Source organism: Urocampus carinirostris, chromosome 3 (assembly GCF_059441175.1).
Source record: "Urocampus carinirostris isolate Australia breed hairy pipefish chromosome 3, RoL_Ucar_1.0, whole genome shotgun sequence".
NCBI classification, from domain to species: Eukaryota; Metazoa; Chordata; class Actinopteri; order Syngnathiformes; family Syngnathidae; genus Urocampus; species Urocampus carinirostris.
The window spans coordinates 7835125-7857874 of NC_142351.1; the positions used below are offsets into that span (position 1 = coordinate 7835125).

Here is a 22750-nt window from a genome sequence, read left to right on the forward strand (position 1 = left end):
GAACAAAGTTGAATAAAGTCAGTAGAGTTTTTCGAGAACCGGCTTCTTCGGCTCGGCTCACTAAATGAAAACGGCTCTTTCGGGTCCTAAACGGCTGTTCAGGTTGTTTTTGCTTCTTTCATCCCTACACGACCAAATATAATGTAAAATTGTGCAAAAAAATGACTTAAAGGAAGGGGGGAAAATGGAACAAAATGGAAAAAAATACCAAAATGAAAAAGTAGAAAAAAAAAGCTGAGAAAAAAGGAAACAGTAGCTCAGGAGGTAGAGCGCTCGTCTTGGGATGAAGGGATCCCAGTTTGAATCCCGGCTTGTCCGTGTTACGTCGAAGTGTCCTTGGGTAAGACACTGAACCCCTAATACCCCCAATAAGCAGGTTAGCGCCTTACATGGCTGAAATACAAGGCCGCTATTGGGAAATGTGAAGCACATTGTAAAGCGCTTTGGGAAGTCATTGACTTGAAAAGCGCTATAGAAATGCAGATCATTTCATTTCAAACAAAAGGATGAGAAAAAAGAAAGAAAAATTCAGAAAAAAAGCCAGACAAAAAGAAAAGAAAGAAACAATGGAAAAAAAAGTTAATAGAGAACAGAAAGAAAAAAGTAACAGCTCGGAAAAAATAAACACAATTTTTTTTAAAAGGAATTTAAAAAAAAGAAGAAAAAACCTGGGAAAAAGAAGAAAAAGTTTGTGTGGCATTCAAATCATTTCCAATGATACCAAGTCAATCTTGTTGCCAAAATTGTACTTCCACAAAAAAAATGTGATTAAATACAGTTCTGTATCGTGTAACCGACTCAATAAGCCCCCAAAAATGTTAGTATGATGCCACAAAAGATACCAGGAAATAAAAGAAATGGAAATCTTGTGAAAGAATTGTAAAAACAAATGACGTTTGTGAGCCTGCAACCTTTGCAACCGTACATGAGTCAATTCATTCAAATAAGAAATTTTGATGTCAAGTTTTGGACATGTTTGATAATGACTTAGTTGCCACACTCGGGATTGCCGTCGCTCACTGTCGTTTCAAGCGTTGCTCACCGACTTTGTGTGAACGCTCAGACCCCTGCAAAATGACAGGGAACAATGGCCGCGACCCACCAGTTGAGAAACCCCGATATAAACCTCATACACCCTGCTATTTATAGTCCGCATGATTGTTTGGACCTGCATTTTTTACAGCCGTCACGCCGATGTTCTCATGAAATAGTAAGCAAAGAGGAAGAGCTTTATGAAGTTTTCATCCTGTTTTCCTACTCGTCCCTCGCTTTCCATGCTTCCTCCGTTCCTCCCACGACTCTTCCTTCTTTCTGCTCAGGTCGTGATGGAGGGCTTCTTCGCACGCGGGACCAGAGGACACGTCTGGATCGACAACATCCACATGAGCTCCGACACGCCGCTGGAGGAGTGTACGCGTAAGTGGAACCAGCTCTTAAGGGATAATGGATTAGAACAGGGGTGTCAGACTCATTTGAACTCGGGAGGCCACACCATAGAACAAACATTCTGTCGGGGGCCGGACGAGTAGATTAAAGAGAAAGAAAAAGAGAGATAAAGAAACAAGAGAAAGAGGGAGGGAAAGGGAGAGAGGGCGGGACAAATGAAGAAAAAGAGAGAGAGAGCGTGAGAAACAAAAGATAAAAAGTCGTGAGAGAGGGGGGAAAGAAAGGGAGAGGAAGAAAGAAATCCAAAGAGAAATAGAAAGACAGGAGGAGAGAAAAGAGAAAAGAAAGCGCGAAGGGTAGGAAAAGAGAAAGAGAAAAGAGAGAAAAGGAAAAAAGGAAGTTAGAGCAAAAGAGGCTAAAATACACAGAGAGAAAAAGGGTAAAAAAAGAAGAGAAAAAGAGAGACACAGAGTGTGAAAGAGACAGAGAAATAGTGGGAGAAAAGGGGTGAAAAAGAAAGAGAGCGAGAGAGTGAAAGAGACAGAGTGGGAGAAAAGGGGTGTGAGAGAGAGAGAGAGAGAGAGAGCGAGAGAGAGAGAGAGAGAGAAAGAGAGAAAGAGACAGAGTGGGAGAAAAGGGGTGTGAGCAAGAGAGAGAGAGAGAGAGAGAGAGAGAGAGAGAGAGAGGGAGAGAGAGAGAGAGAAAGTGTGAGAAACAAAAGATAAAAAGTCATGAGATAGGGGGAAAAGAAAGGGTGAGGAAGAAAGAAATTTAAAGAGAAATAGAAAGACAGAAGGAGAGAAAAAAGACAAAACAAAGCGCAAAGGGTAGGAAGAGAGAAAGAGAAAAGAAAGTGTGAAAGGTAGGAAGAGAGAAAGAGAAAAGAAAGTGTGAAGGGTAGGAAGAGAGAAAGAGAAAAGAGAGAAAAGGAAAAAAAAGGAAGTTGGGTCAGAAGAGGTTTAAAGACACAGAGAGAGAAAGAGACAAAGAGCAACAAAGGAAGAGAAAAAGACAGACATAGAGAGTGAAAGAGACAGAGACAGAGTAAGAGAAAAGGGGTAGCAAAGAAAAAGAGAGAGAGAGAAAGAAATACAAGTACAGTGCCTTTGTTTAAGGCACCTTTCTTTGGCGACATCAAGTGGACATATTTAAACCTGCAGCTTGTTCTTCTCTTGCGCTTCTCTGAGTGTTGCCTCGCGGACCAGATTCAATCCCTTAGCGGGCCTGATCTGGCCCGCGGGCCGCCTTTTTGTCACGATGACCGTGCTCCCTCCCTTACACCTCCAAAAGACATCAGGAACGTCGAGTGATAAACACCCCCGAAATTCCTCCACATCCAGCTTTCGAGAGACATTTTTTCCGAACACCCACCTCGTGCATCGATGAAAGAGGCGAAGGAGGGGCCTATGGAGGGGCCCATGGAGGGGCCCATGGAGGGGCCTAGAAACTCCAGAAAAGTGTCTGAAAAGTAGGCCATAAACACCCTGAGGGCCCCCGCCATGCTAATCTATGTTTCATTAGATTTCTATTCTTCTTCTTTCTCTCCTCCGTCTATCTTACGCTCACAAGCCGCTCATATTTGTAAACAGAGTTTTTCCCGAGCTGTCGGAGATAGAGAGAGAGAGAGAGAGAGAGAGAGAGAGAGAGAGAGAGAGAGAGAGAGAGAGAGAGAGAGAGAGATGTCTGGATGGATAGACGTCTAGATAGATTTCGAGATAGATGTCGAGATAGATAGATAGATAGATAGATAGATAGATAGATAGATAGATAGATAGATAGATAGATAGATAGATAGATAGATAGATAGATAGATAGATAGATAGATAGATAGATAGATAGATAGATAGATAGATAGATGTCTAGATGTCTAGATGGATGGATGGATAGATGGATGGATAGATGGATGGATAGACAGACAGATAGATAGATAGATAGATAGATAGATAGATAGACAGACAGACAGACAGACAGATAGATAGATGTCTAGATGGATGGATAGATAGATGTCTAGATGGATAGATGGATGGATAGATAGACAGATAGATAGATAGATAGATAGATAGATAGATAGATAGATAGATAGATAGATAGATAGATAGATAGATAGATAGATAGATAGATAGATAGATAGATAGATAGATAGATAGATAGATAGATAGATAGATAGATGTCTAGATGGATGGATGGATAGATGGATGGATAGACAGACAGACAGATAGATAGATAGATAGATAGATAGATAGATAGATAGATAGATAGATAGATAGATAGACAGACAGACAGACAGACAGACAGATAGATAGATGTCTAGATGGATGGATAGATAGATGTCTAGATGGATAGATAGATGGATGGATAGATAGACAGATAGATAGATAGATAGATAGATAGATAGATAGATAGATAGATAGATAGATAGATAGATAGATAGATAGATAGATAGATAGATAGATAGATAGATAGATAGATAGATAGATAGATAGATAGATAGATAGATAGATGTCTAGATGGATGGATGGATAGATGGATGGATAGACAGACAGACAGACAGATAGATAGATAGACAGACAGACAGACAGACAGACAGACAGACAGACAGATAGATAGATGTCTAGATGGATGGATAGATAGATGTCTAGATGGATAGATGGATGGATAGATGGATGGATAGATAGACAGATAGATAGATAGATAGATAGATAGATAGATAGATAGATAGATAGATAGATAGATAGATAGATAGATAGATAGATAGATAGATAGATAGATAGATAGATAGATAGATAGATAGATAGATAGGGGGTCTCCTCATTGTGGGTGTCCCGCTTTCGGAGAACGGCAGTCAAGAAATCCAAAATAAGACAGTGTTAGGGAAAACCGGCTCACTAAAAGGAACCGGCTCTTTCGGGTCCCAAACGTCTTTTCATCCCAACATGACCAAATATTATGTAAAATGATGCACAAAATGACTTAAAGGAAGGGGAAATAGAACAAAAAAGAAGAAAATACCAAAATGAAAAAGTAGTGAAAAGCTGAGAAAAAAAACGAAACAAAAAGAGAGAAAAAAAGGGCAGAAAAAAAGCCAGAGGAAAAGAAAGAAGCAAATAAAGGGAAAAAAGGTAATAGAGAACAAAAAAGCAAGAAAAAAGTAACAGCTAGTAAAAAAAAACACGGATTTTTTTTAAAGGAATTAAAAAAATGGAAAAAAAACAGTGAAAAGGAGGAAAAAGTTTCTGTTTTGCTTTCCAATAATTTCCGATTATATTCAAGTTAATCTTGTTGCCAACATTGTACTTCCACTCAAAAATGTTAATTAAATACAGTTCTGTATTTTACAAACGACTCAATAAGCTAGTATTATTGTTAGTATTATGCCATAAAAGATACCAAGGAAAAAAAAAGAAATCAAAATCTTTTTGTAAAAACAAATGGCATTTGTGAGCCTGCAACCTTTGCAACCGTACATGAGTCAATTCATTCAAAAGAGAAAAATAATTTTGCATTATTGAAAACTCCGCAAAATGTAACGTGATGTCAAGTTTTGGACATGTTTGATAATGATTTATTCGCCACACTTGGGATTGCTGTTGCTCACTGTCGTTTCAAGCGTTGCTCACCGACTTTATGTGAACGCTCAGACCCGTAAGGAAAATTACAGGGATCATTGGTGATAAACATCTTGGCTCACAAAAATGGAGCCCAGTAAAGGCCAAAATCCACATAAGCCGTCTCTGGAATCAACTTAAATTTCTTTGGGAAAAGTCCGGTATCCTTCTGACATTTATCTGCCATTTACTGCGTTTTTCATGTCATTTTATCTAACCACTCTCTCTCGCTCTCTCTCTCTTACCCCGCCCCCTCGTCGGCCATGTTTTCTGACTGTCCTCACAGAACCCATCAATGCCTTCTCTCCAGATATGACCGGTAAGTGTCTGAAGTTACACGCTCTCTGGCCTTGCTGCTTCTGCTTGTAGTATGCACTAGGAAATGGGATTTTGCTTGGCGGCACCGAAACGTCTCCGTGACTAGAAAAGCTGCACCAAATGTATCCAAATGGATATAAATCTCCCCAAAAAATACAAAAAAAGCCGGATGATGTTAGTTAGCGGAGAAAGGATTTAAGTACCGTATTTTCCGCACTATGAGGCGCACCTAAACGCCTTTATTTTTTTCAAAAGCTGACCATGCGCCTTATAATACAGCGCGCCTTATATATGGATCAATATTAAGTCGCAAAGTCTTGCAACTAAGGCAAGCAGCCGCCGGATGATGTCAGTTAGCGGAGAAAGGATTTAATTACCGTATTTTCCGCAATATAGGCGCACCAAAAAGCCTTTATTTTTTTTCAAAAGCTGACCATGCGCCCTATACTACAGTGCGCCTTATATATGGATCAATATTAAGTCGCAAAGTCTTGCAACTATGGCAAGCAGCCGCCGGATGATGTTAGTTCGCGGAGAAAGGATTTAAGTACCGTATTTTCCACACTATAAGGCGCACCTAAAAGCCTTTATTTTTTTTCAAAAGCTGACCATGTGCCTTATACTACAGTGCGCCTTATATATGGATCAATATTAAGTCGCAAAGTCTTGCAATTAAGGCAAGCAGCCGCCGGATGATGTTAGTTAGCGGAGAAAGGATTTAAGTACCGTATTTTCCGCACTATAAGGCGCACCTAAAAGCCTTTATTTTTTTTCAAAAGCTGACCATGCGCCTTATACTACAGTGCGCCTTATATATGGATCAATATTAAGTCGCAAAGTCTTGCAATTAAGGCAAGCAGCCGCCGGATGATGTTAGTTAGCGGAGAAAGGATTTAAGTACCGTATTTTCCACACTATAAGGCGCACCTAAAAGCCTTTATTTTTTTTCAAAAGCTGACCATGCGCCTTATAATACAGTGCGCCTTATATATGGATCAATATTAAGTCGCAAAGTCTTGCAACTAAGGCAAGCAGCCGCCGGATGATGTTAGTTCGCGGAGAAAGGATTTAAGTACCGTATTTTCCACACTATAAGGCGCACCTAAAAGCCTTTATTTTTTTTCAAAAGCTGACCATGTGCCTTATACTACAGTGCGCCTTATATATGGATCAATATTAAGTCGCAAAGTCTTGCAATTAAGGCAAGCAGCCGCCGGATGATGTTAGTTAGCGGAGAAAGGATTTAAGTACCGTATTTTCCGCACTATAAGGCGCACCTAAAAGCCTTTATTTTTTTTCAAAAGCTGACCATGCGCCTTATACTACAGTGCGCCTTATATATGGATCAATATTAAGTCGCAAAGTCTTGCAATTAAGGCAAGCAGCCGCCGGATGATGTTAGTTAGCGGAGAAAGGATTTAAGTACCGTATTTTCCACACTATAAGGCGCACCTAAAAGCCTTTATTTTTTTTCAAAAGCTGACCATGTGCCTTATACTACAGTGCGCCTTATATATGGATCAATATTAAGTCGCAAAGTCTTGCAATTAAGGCAAGCAGCCGCCGGATGATGTTAGTTAGCGGAGAAAGGATTTAAGTACCGTATTTTCCGCACTATAAGGCGCACCTAAAAGCCTTTATTATTTTTTCAAAAGCTGACCATGCGCCTTATACTACAGTGCGCCTTATATATGGATCAATATTAAGTCGCAAAGTCTTGCAATTAATGCAAGCAGCCGCCGGATGATGTTAGTTAGCGGAGAAAGGATTTAAGTACCGTATTTTCCGCACTATAAGGCGCACCTAAAAGCCTTTATTTTTTTCAAAAGCTGACCATGCGCCTTATACTACAGTGCGCCTTATATATGGATCAATATTTAGTCGCAAAGTCTTGCAATTAATGCAAGCAGCCGCCGGATGATGTTAGTTAGCGGAGAAAGGATTTAAGTACCGTATTTTCCGCACTATAAGGCGCACCTAAAAGCCTTTATTTTTTTTCAAAAGCTGACCATGCGCCTTATACTACAGTGCGCCTTATATATGGATCAATATTAAGTCGCAAAGTCTTGCAATTAATGCAAGCAGCCGCCGACTATTTGCTGGGATTTCTATACCGGCGTTTCATTTCCTCACCAATGTGTCAATCATCATTTGAATCAGTCACTATTGGCTAAAGTTATTCGGAGGTTAAAGGGGGCGGATCCTTTTTATCATTTACAGGCTCGGATAGGCTAAAGGGGCGAAACAAAGCCTGCAATTGGCTGAAAAAGATGAATGTGAATCACACGTCGGGTTGCACTACGGCATAGAGAAAACAATTTTTACTAGTCTGTATTTGTAAATATTTTACACCGTTGGATTTACTACACTCACGGTTGTAAGAAGACCATGGTTACGTATCGTTATTGAACGTGATGGCTGCAAGAGAACTTAGGTGAGCTTTGCGGCTTTATATTTTCCAGGTATCTCGTTTTAGAACCATCTTGATGTTTCTGTGATGACTCTATTTTTAAACTCAATTCAATTCTTGAATCCCAAGACTTTAACCTTCCGAATGATATTTGGAACCATGCATTTGACATCGTACAGACACTGTTTCCGTACATGTCAGGGACACGTATTTGCTTCTTTTCAAGCTTTCGGAATGTTAAGGTGGTAATAAGTTTGACTGACGTCCACGTTCCCATTGTAGCGCCTTATAATCCGGTGCGCCTTATGTATGGAAAATGTAGGACCAAAAACTATTTTTTGGGGGTGCGCCTTATAGTGTGGAAAATACGGTACCCAAAAGTCCGGATTACAAGCGACTAATTTATTGCTAGATTTCAAACACTCCAGCTCCAACCAACTACGTTTTTTTGCCCAAAAACAGTTAACTAATGAAATGAGCAAGTAGTTCACTGAAGTCCAAATAAATTTTATAATTAATATAAATTAATACCTGAAGTGTGCAGGCGACAGAGGAAAAAGGAGAGCCGCTGATATCGTGATATCTGGAAACATTTACTATGCCCTTCTAGAGGAGAAATTAGTCAATGTTGTTGCCAACATTATTCACATAACATATAACAGGATCGTAACAGGGGGGCTGACAATACTTCATTCAGTATTGACTACATATTTACAATATTTCAACTTTTTCACCGACAAATCAAGTCCTTAGTGTATACATCTACATTGAGCAGAAGTGGAAGTTAGCTCTCAGAAGACTTATCAGACTTATTGTCAGGTCGCTGGAGTTTCCTTTAATCCTCAAGGAACGATGACAAGGAAATGGAATTGGCCTGTAACTGCGGCAACCACCAATGACAACAGCACAAAAACAGTGTCTGTGTTGCAATCTGGCACGATGCTCCACTGTATGGATGCCTTGTTGCTGTCGTCTAGAGCAGTGTTTTTCAAGCTTTTTTGAGCCAGGGCATGTTTTTTACATAAGAAAAATTTTGCGGCACACCACGAGCCAAAAATGTTATAAAATGACACTGAAATTAATTACAAAATAATGTATAATACCCCCAGTTTTTACAGCACAGACACTTAAAAATGACATAATATTTGCAGAAAATGATTCATAAATGTTTTATAAAATTTTGAATTTGAAAAAGTCACATTGGATCATTTCACACGGCACACCTGACAATTTCTCACGGCACAGGAACGATGACAAGCCAATGGAATTGGCCTGTAACTGCGGCAACCACCAATGACAACAGCACAAAAACAATCTCAGTGTTGCAATCTGTTTTTGTCTTTTCTTAGCATATTTGGTATTGGAGTAATCCAAAAGTCATTGAAAGTAATCCAGTTAATGTAACCCTACCCAAACCTGCTCACCATACAAAGGTTTCAGTTTCCGAAGTACCTGAACGGGAAACTATTGCCTCACGTTACAAAGGTGTTTCAGGATACAAAGTGATTCCCTTGGTCTGGGAATCTCCCCCCAACTTAAAACGTCTTCCCCATGACCAGGGTTGGGTAGGGTTACTTTAACTTGATTACTTTCAATTACTATCGGATTACTCCAATATCAAATATGCTAATATAAGACAAAAGAAACTAAATATAAATACAATGATGACTCACAACACGTGGTAAGCTTTCTCTCCTGGCTTTGATCTCTTTGATCTCCGGCAAAACCAACATCAAATGCCACAGAAACAAAATGAAAATAATAACATCATTTTTGCCGTTCCATGTATTCCGTTACTTCCCAAGCCTGCACAAAATGTAATAATTTTATTCATATTTAGTTTCTTTTGGCTTTTATTAGCATATTTGGTATCGGAGTAATCTAAAAGTCATTGAAAGTAATCAAGTCAAAGTAACCCTACCCAACCCTGGATATAGAGATTCGATTTTACGCCACGCAACCCTCATTCGCATTTTCTTTAGCCGCAGTAGTAAATAGGTGCTTGTTTTTGCTCCGGTAGTCTCCATCTTGAATGGTCACACGATCCAAAAACAGACGATGTAAACAACTTGGAATAGAGCTGAAAATGGTGTTCAGGGCGGTTGGCGTTCTGCACTGTCAGGTACAAAATTGAGACAGAATTGAGTTTTGCTTTTAAATTATTGTGTGCAGATTTTAATCAAGTTCCCTGTGAAGGCCGGAACTTACAGCAGTTTGTTGACTTTGCGTAGAAAGGGGGAATGTTGCGTAAAAGCCAAGTGAAAATACCGTATTTTCCACTATAAGGCGCACCGGGTTATGGGGTGCACCCCCAAAAAATACCTTTTGGTCCTATATTTTCCATACATAAGGCGCACCGGATGATAAGGCGCTACAATCGGAACGTGGACAAAACAGTCAGATAGTTCAGTCCAACTTCTTAAGAAGCAAATACGTCGTAGACACGTGCGGATGCGGTGTACGTACGATGTCACTCAAATGCATCGTTTCAAATATCATTTCTTAGTTTCCATTTTATTTTTTTCTGGCAACTGTGTGGACAGCAAAGTAAGAATTTTATTGTGCAGGGAAACGGGGTTCTTTACTGTGCATATGACAATAAACACTTTGAATTGAATTGAGTTTAAAAAATAGACTCATCACAGAAACATCAAGATGGTTCTAAAACAAGATACCGGGAAAATATAAAGCCGCATAGCTCACCTAAGTTCTCTTGCAGCCATCACGTTCAATAATGATACGTAACCATGGTCTTCTTACAACCGTGAGTGTAGTAAATCCAGGAGAGTCAAATATTTACAAATACAGAATAGTAAAACATGTTTTCTCTATGCCGTAGTGCAACCCGACGTGTGATTCGCATTCATCTTTTTCGGCCGATTGCAGGCTTTGTTTCACCCCTTTAGCCTATGCGAGCCTGTAAATGATAAAAAGGATCCGCCCCGTTTACCTCCGAATAACTTTAGCCAATAGTGACTGATTCAAATGATGATTGACACATTGGTTAGCCAATGAAACGCCGGTATAGAAATCCCAGCATACACCGTGGACGACTTCGCCTTCGGGGGAAAATCGAGTCGGCGGCTGCTTGCCTTAGTTGCAAGACTTAATATTGATCCCTATATAAGGCGCACTGTATTATAAGGCGCATGGTCAGCTTTTGGAAAAAAAAGTCTTTTAGGTGCGCCTTATAGTGCGGAAAATGCGGCAGGTTGCTTCTTTGAGAAAGCGGGAATGTCGCGTAAAATCCAAGTGAAATTAATCTCACCTCCGGCACTCGAATATGAGAAAATCTTTTCCACAATCTCGATATTTGGCCCACAGTGCCACCCGGACAGGTTTTAAATAACTGTCCGCCTGATGAAAAATATTTAGAGCATCCTGCGGGATGCTGGGAGATTGATGTTTGTGCTCTGGCATCTCATAACGTTCTCCAATAAGATAAGAGCTGGAAGGTTGCTGTCACTGCAAATATCAAGCCACCCCAACACTCCTACGCTTTTCTTTGGCAGCATGCTTTCCGTCTCTCACAATGATATGGCCGCGTATACACACAGCCAGCCGAGCGTCCCTCCGCTTCTGCAACTCACCTAATGAATGTGCACGGACTGAAGCAGCAGCAGCATGAAAAGCATGCGGCACTTCCCTTCCCTACCTCCGAAAAGGCGTTGTCTTTCTCCTCCGCGGGAAATCGGATTTATTACATACACAAGCCGCACCAGTATATTAGCCGCATGTATCCACTGTCATGAGGGAGACCGGACCAGAACGGAGGCAGGAGGCAGGAAGGGAGAACTCAATTGCGTTGACGATCAAAACTTTTATTTAGTAAAATAAAAGTCGTCTAAAACTCAGGGACAAGACAGAACAAACAGGCTTTAACTAAAAACGTGCACACACAGGTTTCTTCTGACTCAAACAGGACAGAGCAAAACAGAACGGGGGATGCAGACAGAAAATGCAATGAGCCAGCACCCGCAAAACCCTAAACACCCCTTAAGTAGCACATACGCAAATTAGCTGATCTACTGCAGCCGTGCCCAGGGGGCGGGGCCAGCCGGTCGCCACGGCGACCATGCTGGACACGACATCCACATTGAGAACAGAAGTCCTTTTGAACTTAACAGATTTGACGGTGAGAACTTGTATAGATTTGATGTTTCTCTGTTGCTTACTATTTATCAGACATATCATATTACATCTCTGGGCCATTAGGTTGTAACGCTTGTTTTCAGCGGAGGGGCTGAATCAAGGTCTTGGTTTGTAGAGGGTTATTGTTCTATATTCTTTATCAATTATCCATTATCCGTTATCGGGCAAATCATAATACACTACAAAGCCAAGAGGCCGAGACACTTGCTACTAGCCAAGAGGCTGAGTCAAGGTCGTAGCCCCAGGGCAAAGCAGTGATCAGTGCGAATGCATCGTTCCCGGAGGTACTGCAATACCGGGCCGATGCCTGGAGTGGACAGAGCAAGCTCATATTCAATCTCCCTATCGCAAAAATCAACTGAACATAACCAGGTCTTGACCTGACCGTCACATGCTAACACATCTAGATTCTCATAGTTGGGTATCGGAAAATGATACAGGGACTTGAGGTTTGATGCAGACCTGCAAAGTCCAGGTCCCCGTTGAAAGTAATCCAAGGAAAAAAAGTGTATATTTCCAAAGGTAAGGGTGGGAAAAATATATATGCACCTTTGTCTGCGGTTGTTGAAGATAAGACCAATTTGTTGAATCGTCTCGTACGTGTTCAAAGAAATGCAGGAATCAAAATGACATAAGAGGGAGTTCTTTTTATTGATACACAATTTCAACAAGAGACTCAGCGAATCAAAGATATGCGTGTGTCTTTATAGTTTTCAACATAGCACGTGTACCCGGTTTGGCCCCGTCCCTTTTCACGCCTGAAGGCGTACATGCCCAGGGTTCCGTCCTTATTTGGAAGTGTTTTTGAGTTTATGCCAGTTTATGTCACCTTGCCCTTTGCCGTTATCTGTTGTCCTCCTTTAAGGAGGATTGTTTATACTAATTTGTCCTTCGAGACCTTCCCGAGATGTAAACAACATGTCTCCCAACTGTAAGCAAGTCTTTCTACATTTCTTTCTAAATGTATGCAAATCTATTCTACAAATGCAAGTTTATTTTCTACAACACGGTGTCCACAAACACTCACCTTTACTGGTCCCTACTTCGCATAATCCCCCGCGTCTGTTACGCCCCTTCTTTTTAATTGGTCAGTGCAAGACTTATCAGAACAAGGGTCCAAAATAAATACAAATAAATACATGACGAAAACATACAGTTGCAAATACATATTATACATCGTTACACATACAATAATTTAACTGGAAACGAACGCTGTGAAAAGGTAAAGCAACGTCAAGCTGTTTTCAAGGAATATAATATAAGAGGCCCTCCCAGGCGAAACATACAATAATTTAACTGGAAACGAATGCTGTGAAAAGGTAAAGCAACGGCAAGCTGTTTTCAAGGAATATAATATAAGAGGCCCTCCCAGGCGAAACATACAATAATTTAACTGGAAACGAATGCTGTGAATAGGTAAAGCAACGGCAAGCTGTTATCAAGGAATATATTACAAGAGGCCCTCCCAGGCGAAACATACAATAATTTAACTGGAAACGAATGCTGAGAAAAGGTAAAGCAACGGCAAGCTGTTTTCAAGGAATATAATATAAGAGGCCCTCCCAGGCGAAACATACAATAATTTAACTGGAAACGAATGCTGTGAAAAGGTAAAGCAACGGCAAGCTGTTTTAACTGTTTTTGTGAGACCTTGCAAGTCAAATGAAAATGCTACAAAGACGAGCGAAGAAGAGGGTGGATTTGTTAAGGATTGGTCAGGGAATTCCAGGCTGTATAGTCGGTGAAGTCGCTTGGACGTTGACTGTAAAAAGGAAAAAATACATGCAAATAGAATTAAGTAGAAAAATACATTTTCTTATTCAAATTATCAATTCATTTTCTGCATTGAATTATTGTTGGTAATGCAGTGGAACCTCGGTTCTCGACCATAATCCGTTCCAGAACCCTGTTCGAAAAGCGATTTGTTCGAACACCGAAATCATTTTTCCCATTACAAATAATGTAAATCGTTTTAATCCGTTCCAACACCCTAAATGTTTACCTTTGTTTACCTTTAAGACACAAATAACATAAATGTAACCCAGGCTAATCGTATGTTCGCGTTATCGTAATCTTCCATACGAAAGATGACGCTAACATGAACGTGTAGAAATTAAAAAACGGATAAAGAAAAGAATTATGAATAGGATTTTTTTACCTTTGTGGTGGTCAGCAGAAGGCGCAGATGGACGGTGGGAGGGATGGAGGAGGAAGGAAAATGATTGTTTGGAAGGAGAGTCCCCTTCCATAAAGACTTGGGGGCGCTCTTCTGTCTGAGGGGTGCTAGCACGATCAAATCTCTATGCTACGGGTGTTCTTTTCTCTTCAAATATCTATCCAATGACACTTGCTTCTGACTTCTTTTTAGCACTTTTCGGAAGCGGTACATGACAGTGTCGTTAAAGTCATCGATGACTCTGGTGGCTGCAGCTTCATCGGGGTGGTGGAGTTCGACGAAATTCTGTAACTCGGCCCATTTGCTACTCATTTGTTTCATCTCGGATGCCCCCTAGTGTATTGCAGGTGCAATTGCACCTGAGAAAATTAAAAAGAGTAAAAAGAACATATCAAAGCGGCGCTGCCACGAGCGGCTGCCTTTTCCAGCAGCTGCCCTATTGTTTTATTGTCTGCTCCTATCTTCGGTGTTTTTTATTCCCGTTTTGACAACTACACTATGGATTACTTCTATCCTATGGACATGGGTTTTAGCGCACAAAAATGCGTTTATTCAAGGAATCAACTCCTTGCCCTGAAGAATTCTTGTGCCGGCGTGATGAAGGGGTCTATCGTGGAAAAAGAGCCGAAGCTAGCTAAGCGGACGTCCCCTAGTGTATTGGAGGTGCAATTGCATCTGAGAAAATTAAAAGGAGTAAAAAAATATGATGTGAAACATCCACCCCGGCGTTCGAACTCCGATTTTTGTTCGAACAACGAAGCAAGAATTTCTTAAATTTTTTTGTTCGGACTCCGATTTGTTCGAACTGAGAGGCGTTCGAAAACCGAGGTTCCCCTGTATACTGATTAAAAGGGTTCACCCTCATTTTCTCCTTTTATACTTCCATTTTTTCTTATCTTCTTTATACAACATCATCATTCGTAATATAATGCATCAAAGCAAGTGAGCCGTTGGAGAGCCGGCTCTCTTGAATGAGTTGAGCCGAAAAAGCCGGTTCTCTAAAAAGAAACGAACTTTCCCGACACAACTCGAACTGGAGATCGCCGTGCAGACGAAAACTCGAACCGCGAGACCAAAACAACAATGGCGGATCTGCCGCACGAAAAGTTTGGAGTGCGGTAAATCTTTGTTAAAAAAAAAGTAATCGGGTAAAAATGACAATTTTGTGTCCAAAAAGTTGCGTCCCGGGGATGCATGTTGATTTGACACGATGCGTCCCCAGCAAAAATGATGCGTCTAGGACGCAGGGACGCGGGAAAACCAGAACACTGCTATACTATCAATGACAATAAAGACAAAATCAGTTCAATTAAAAATTGCGTCATGTCCGTTCGTCACACGAAGCGAAACGGAGGGGGATCCGGGCATGGGTCGGGCTAGCGATCGCCCAACAACGATGCAACCGGGTCGCTAGCAGGTATCAGCAACCGTGTCCTCCCGTTGTCCACGGTCCGGTCCCTCTCGGAACCTAAACCCAGTACGAAACACCTTGCCCTGCACCGAAGAATTATTTTGAGTCTGCGTGGCTTAGTGTGGGCGTGGCTTATTGTGGGCGTGGCTTATTGTCCATTGACTCTTAAAGGGTTGTGTGAGATTGTGTGGTACTAGTACTGAAGTGGCCTAGGTAATACTAGAGGCCACTCGGTACCATTGTATTTACACATCTCTCCAACAGGGGGCGCTGAGATATAATCTGTGTTGAGCCGAGCGCCACCCTGTTGTAAATGTCTATTTTCTGGTACTAACTTGTTCAGTCCACATGCTAAGCATCAGAGCGTTTACCCATTTACTGCCCTCTGGTGGCCAAAGAGAGCATTTGGTCTTCATTTATTTTAAACACCACTTTTGATAGATATAACCTAGAGCACAGGTGTCAACCAGGCGGCCCGCGGGCCAGATCAGGCCCGCTAAGGGATTGAATCCGGCCCGCAAGACAACACTCAGAGAAGCGCAAGAGAAAAACAAGCTGCAGGTTGAAATAGGTTAACTCAAGAAACACTGTACTTGGATTAATTTCTCTCGCTCTCGCTCTCTCTGTCTCTCTCTCTCTCTCTCTCTCTTTCTCTCTCTCTCACCCCTTTTCTCCCACTCTGTTTCTGTCTCTTTCACTCTGTGTGTTTCTATTTTTCTCCTTCTTTGTTGCTCTTTCTCTCTCTGTGTCTTTTAACCTCTTTTGCTCTAACTTCCTTTTTTTCCTTTTCTCTCTTTTCCCTTTCTCTCTTCCTACCCTTTGCGCTTTCTTTTCTTTTCTCTCTCCTTCTGTCTTTCTATTTCTCTTTGGATTTCTTTCTTCCTCTCCCTTTCTTTTCTCCCTCTCTCACGTCTTTTTATTTTTCGTTTCTCAAGCTGTCTCCCTCCGTCTCTTTTTCTTTCTTTGTCCCGCCCTCTCTCCCTCTCCCTCCCTCTTTCTCTTATTTTTTTATCTCTCTTTTTCTTTCTCTTTAATCTGCAAGTCTAGGCTGATGCATGAGAAGAAAGACAAAGGCATAACAGTGTACGCGTTTGAAGCTTTTCTGCTAAGTCTGGCAATTAAATTAACAAATACTGGCAGCACCCGATTGCCAGGTGGTGCCAACCCCATGCACGTCCAAACTCCGGCCCGGGGGCCAATTACGGCCCATGATGAAAATTTTACTGGCCCGCAGCCTCTGTCATAAAATATATAATATGTGGCCCGCCAGGAATAATGACCACAGTATAAAATAAAAATCTTTTACCAGATTCTGGCAGTAGCCTTTTGGCCACCTTTCCATTGGCTTTCTCTGAGAATTTTATCCTACCCCATTTCCCACATGGTGACTGTAAATAAAAAAAAGGAAAGTTGAGTGTGAGGGCCGCCGCTTCCAGGAGAAGTGAGAACTGGAGTATTTTTTTTCACCCAAATCCGAAACAGTAGTGTCTGCCTAGTTTGTCAATGGACTGAAGCTGTTTTCAAGGAATATAATATGAAAGGCCCTCCCAGGCGAAACATACAACAATTTAACTGGAAACAAATGCTGTGAAAAGGTAAAGCAACGGCAAGCTGTTTCAAATGTTTTTATGAGACCTTGCAAGTCAAATGAAAATGCTACAAAGGCGAGCTAACTCCTCCTGTGGGCGTGCCAGGTGCCAACGTCACCTCCTCCTCGAAACAAGACGCCGCCATGTCTGAAGGGCTCACAAACCAGAAAGCTTATCAGAAACCTCGGCTCCTTTTCGCGCGTCAGCTTCTTGTCCTTGTTCTCGTTTTCATGTAAACATCATTCTTGTCCAGGCCACACTGACCACAAGCCCTGAATCCCTGTGAAAAATCCCCACTGCATTTAGCAAAATGTAATTTGTATTACCGTATTTTCCACACTATAAGGCGCACCGGGTTATAGGGCGCACCCCCAAAAAAATAGTTTTTGGTCCTATTTTTGACATACATAAGGCGCACCGGATTATAAGGCGCTACAATGGGAACATTGACAAAACAGTCAGATAGTTCAGTCCAACTTATTACCCCCTTAACATTCCGAAAGCTTGCAAAGAAGCAAATACGTGTCTCAGACATGTACGGAAACATTGTCTGTACGATGTCACTCAAATGTATCGTTCCAAATATCATTCGGAAGGTTAAAGTCTTGGGATTTAAGAAATGCCAACCATTCCTTAGTTTCTATTTTCTTTTTCGCTCGCAACTTTACTGTGCATATCACAATAAACACTTGGAATTGAGTTTAATTTAAAAAAAGACCCATCACAGAAACATCAAGATCACTCTGAAACAAGATACTGGGAAAATATATAGCCGGAGTAGTTCACTGAGGTCGTTGTGTTCAATAATAATGTGCAACCATGGTCCTCTTATATCCGTGAGTGTAGTAAATCCAGGAGAGTAAAATATTTACAAATACAGAATAGTAAAAAAAGGTTTTCTCTATGCCGTAGTGCAACCCAACGTGCGATTCGCATTCATCTTTTTCGGCCAATCGCAGGCTTTGTTTTACCCTTTTAGCCTATGCGAGCCTGTAAATGATCAAAAGGATCCGCCCCCTTTACCTCCGAATAACTTTAGCCAATAGTGACTGATTCAAATGATGATTGACACATTGGTTAGGAAATGAAACGCCGGTATAGAAATCCCAGCAACTAGTCAGCGGCTGCCTGCCTTAGTTGCAAGACTTTGCGACTTAATATTGATCCCTATATAAGGCGCACTGTATTATAAGGCGCATGGTCAGCTTTTGAAAAAAAAGAAAGGCTTTTAGGTGCGCCTTATAGTGCGGAAAATACGGTAGATGAAATCCCTTATAGTCAATGCAATCAAATCAAAAATCCTTCACTACCCAATGATGCATTTCTGCACATGGATGCATTTGAATTTTCCCTTGGCCTTCTGTTTTGGGTATGTGCTATGTTTCAACCAGCATGCCAATGCATGCTGAGACGCACGGATTCGAAAATCGAGAATTTCAGTACATGTTCTTCTCTTTTCCTGTCGGCCAATTATTCTGTATTTTTCCATCAGGGGGAGGTATTCCAGTGCCTCCCTTCCCCATCCACTGGTATTACATTATGGCTGTCGGAGCCACCCTTCTGGTCCTGGCTCTGGCCATCTTGGTCAGAGCCCTTTGTTGCTGCAGACGACACCTAGCCACCCAGAAGAGCCAACAGTCGGTGGCCTATCACAGTTCTTCGCAGTGCTACCAGTACTCAAACTGGTCCTCCAGCATGGCCGCCCCAGGGGTGGAGCCGGTGCTGACAGTGAGGTTGGACAGCCGGGATCGACACCGTACGTTCTGCTGAACCGGGTTTTGAACGTTTGCCGTCAGGAAGACGAGAGGAACCAGAAGGGTTGCTTTCCTTGCGTTGGGACAGGCTGGAGTGGAGGACTGAAGGACTTATTTATCTCAACAGCTTGCCGTCCTGTCCCTGGGCCCGGACTGTCCTCTCGGAACCGTCCCCAGATTGGACTTTCGCTGGGTTGAGCAAACCAGAGCTGTCAAACTGACAGCTAAAACTCAGACACCAGGAGAATCTGTCTCAATGAACTGTTCTTAATTGGATTTGAAGACTTCCCAAAGCGCTTTACAATGTGCTTCACATTTACCCATTCACACACACTCACACACCAATAACGGCCATGCAAAAGCATGCAGTAAGCTGCCAAGATACCCGGCCCTATGTACACCAAATGATCACAGCAGGCTAGCCTTAGCCTTGAAGCTAACAGCGAGCTATTTGGACTATATTATATTGATTCTGACACCTGGCAAAAAACACAAGCAGCCATGCTTAATTGGGGGAATTGGGGTTCAGTGTCTTACCCAAGGACACTTCGACATGTAACACGGGAGGAGCCGGGATTCGAACTGCGATCTCCCTCCTGAGCTACTGCCGCCCCAGGAATGCTTATAAGCATGTGCACATTTAATAAAAAACAAGAAAAAGCTACTGGCAAGACATCAGTCAGTGATGGATGCAGTCATGATCATGATTGGTTTTTATGGGCGTTTTTCAAAATAAAGCTCTCTCACATTTACATATTGCGCCACCTACGTGTGTTGTTCCCACTGCATCTTTAGAGTCGCCCGGATTAAATCCGCACGGAGCCGATTTCACTGGTGGGTGTTTTAAGTAGGAAAATATGCCCGGCCTGTAAATAGACCATCATCCTTTTCTTGATGTTCGTGCCCACCAATCCAAACGTGCCATGGAATCAGTTGCTACGTAATGAGGGATATTTTAAGATTGAAGCAAAAAAAATCAGTGAGTCCGACACCACTGTCCTAGAGAAACTACAGGATAGAACAAACATTCTTGAACAAGTAGATTAAAGAGAAAGAAAAAGAGAGATAAAGAATTAAGAGATAGAGGGAGGGAAAGGGAGTGAGGGTGGGAGAAAGAAAGAAAAAGAGAGAGAGGGAGAGAGCGTGAGAAACAAAAGATAAAAAGTCGTGGGAGAGGGGGAAAAGAAAGGGAGAGGAAGAAAGAAATCCAAAGAAATAAAAAGACAGAAGGAGAGAGAAAAGAAAAGAAAGCGCAAAGGGTAGGAAGAGAGAAAGAGAAAAGAGAGAAAAGGAAAAAGGAAGTTAGAGCAAAAGAAGTTAAAAAGACACAGAGAGAAAAAGAGACTAAGATGAACAAAGGAAGAGAAAAAGAGAGACACAGAGAGTGAAAGAGAAAGAGAGTGTGAGAAAAGGGGTCGAAAAGAGGGGGGGTGAGTGGGAGAGAGAGAGAGACAGAGAGAGAGAGAGAGAGAGAAGGAATACAAGTACAGTGTCTTTGTTCGAGGCAGGCAGGTCAAAGAAAGAAAAAGAGAGAGAGGGAGAGTGTGTGAGAAACAAAAGATAAAAAGTCGTGAGAGAGGGGGAAAAGAAAGGGAGAGGAAGAAAGAAATCCAAAGAGAAATAGAAAGACAGAAGGAGAGAAAAGAGAAAAGAAAGCACAAAGGGTAGGAGGAGATAGAGAAAAGAGAGTAAAGGAAAAAAGGAAGTTAGAGGAAAAGAAGTTAAAAAGACACAGAGAGAGAAAGAGACAAAGAGCAACAAAGGAAGAGAAAAAGAGATACAGAGAGTGAAAGAGACAGAGACAGAGAGTGGGAGAGAGAGAGAGAGAGAGAGAGAGAGAGAGAGAGAGAGAGAGAGAGAGAGAGAGAGAGAGAGAGAGAGAGAGAGAGAGAGAGAGAGAGAGAGAGAGAAAAGGAATACAAGTACAGTGTCTTTGTTCGAGGCAGGCGGGTCAAAGAAAGAAAAAGAGAGAGAGGGAGAGAGCGTGAGAAACAAAAGATAAAAAGTTGTGAGAGAGGGGGAAAAGAAAGGGAGAGGAAGAAAGAAATCCAAAGAGAAATAAAAAGACAGAAGCAGAGAAAAGAAAGCGCGAAGGGTATGAAGAGAGAAAGAAAAAAGAGAGAAAAGGAAAAAAGGAAGTTAGAGCAAAAGAAGTTGAAAAGACACAGAGAGAGAAAGAGACTAAGATGAACAAAGGAAGAGAAAAAGAGAGACACAGAGAGTGAAAGAGACAGAGACAGAGAGTGGGAATAAATGGGTGGAAAAGAGGGAGAGAGCGAGAGAGAGAGAGAGAGAGAGAGAGAGAGAGAGAGAGAGAGAGAGAGAGAGAGAGAGAGAGAGAGAGAAATACAAGTACAGTGTCTTTGTTCGAGGCACCTTTCTTTGGCAACATCAAGTTGACCTATTTCAACCTTCAGCTTGTTTTTCTCTTGCGCTTCTCTACTCTCTACGCTTGTTCTACGGGATGTAAAGAAATGTTTCGCACTGTGCAACAAATTCCCTTACGGTTTCTCCGTGTCAGGTATTCCACACTCAAGAACATGATGCAAGATTCCTATTCCTTTTTAAAACACCGTCACGCATGCAGGTGGCGCTTTTAGTCACTGCATTTTTTTGTCTCCAGAGTGCTTTTTGGCTGATTCTGTGCTTTTAAATCAGGCGGAGGAGGGACCGGAGGACCCGGCTTGACATTTTTCCGCTCCGAGCCTCCAATACTTTGTAATTAGTTAATGGACGGAGAACATTTATTAATGCTGCGCGCTGCCAAGCTCAGCCGCCCTGGAAAAAATTGAAATAATGCCTTCGGATGGAGACGTGTGCCTTGCCAAGCAGTTACTCCCGTTCTTGTATGCCTGCCAGCTGCAGGAATTTTCAAGACATACGCACATTTTGACTCCGATGTTCCCTCTAAGCTGCGTGCAATTGCGCATTACCCGAAGCTTTTCCGCGCATAAGAAAATCTAGCCGGCTCACAAAAATCAGGGATCGAAATTGATAATTAAGAAGCGAATTCGGTCAAAGTTACAGTGTATGAAGGTAAATTTACAAGGGTTCCCCTGACGCTGTGTTCTAAATGCGGTATTTTGAAGTCAATGTCGAAGTAGAACGAAGTTGAGTAAAATAAGGAGAGTTTTTCGAGAACCGGCTTTTTCGGCTCGGCTAACTAAGAAGAACCGGCTCTTTCGGGTCCCAAACGGCTCTTCAGGTTGTAGTTGCTTCTTTCATCCCTACATGACCAAATAATATGTAAAAAGGATGCACAAAATGACAAAGGAAGGGGGGTAAATATATCAAAAAAGAAAAAAAAATACCATAATGAAAAAGTAGTGAAAAGCTGAGAAGAAACAAAAGGTTGGAGAAAGGGAAAAACAGAGCAGGAAAAAAATTCTGGAGAAAAGCCAGAAAAAAAAGAAAATTTAAGGAAAAAAGTAAAACAAAGTTGGGTCAAGTCAGTAGAGTTTTCCGAGAACCGGCTTCTTCGGCTCGGCTCACTAAATGAAAACGGCTCTTTCGGGTCCCAAACGGCTCTTCAGGTTGTTTTTGCTTCTCCTATCCCTACACAACCAAATAACATGTAAAATTGTGCACAAAATGACTTAAAGGAAGGGGGAATAGAAAAAAAAAGAAAAAAAATACCAAAAAGAAAAAGTAGTGAAAAGCTGAGGAAAAAAGAAACAAAAGGAAGAGAAAAAAAGGAAAAAATCAGAATAAAGCAAGAAGAAAAGAAAGAAGCAAATAAAGGGAAAAGGGTAATAGAACAAAAAAAAAGCAAGAAAAAAGTAACAATTAGGAAAAAATAAACACAATGAGATTTTTTTTTAAAGGAATTAAAAAAGTAGCATTCAAATCATTTCCAATGATAGCAAGTCAATCTTGTTGCCAACATTGTACTTCCATTAAAAATGTGTTTAAATACAGTTGTGTATCGTGCGCTTCTCTGAGTGTTGTC

General features: G+C 41.5%; 1 protein-coding gene and 1 pseudogene across 3 annotated transcripts in view; one reads left to right on the forward strand and one right to left on the reverse strand.

The window, feature by feature from the left end:
* LOC148368498 (neuropilin-2-like) overlaps positions 1-22750 on the forward strand; it is a 167376-nt gene that overhangs the window by 139489 nt on the left and 5137 nt on the right. For 2 of the 3 annotated variants that reach the window (XM_088330522.1, XM_088330521.1), the window contains exons 15-16: positions 1320-1416; positions 5278-5310. In XM_088330522.1, the coding sequence (XP_088186648.1) occupies positions 1320-1416; positions 5278-5310 (130 nt within the window). Of the gene's footprint in view, positions 1-1319; positions 1417-5277; positions 5311-18539; positions 19852-22750 lie in introns of those variants that run through there. The other variant, XM_088330523.1, reaches the window with a different exon arrangement.
* On the reverse strand, positions 12134-12307 carry LOC148368499 (U2 spliceosomal RNA; annotated as a pseudogene).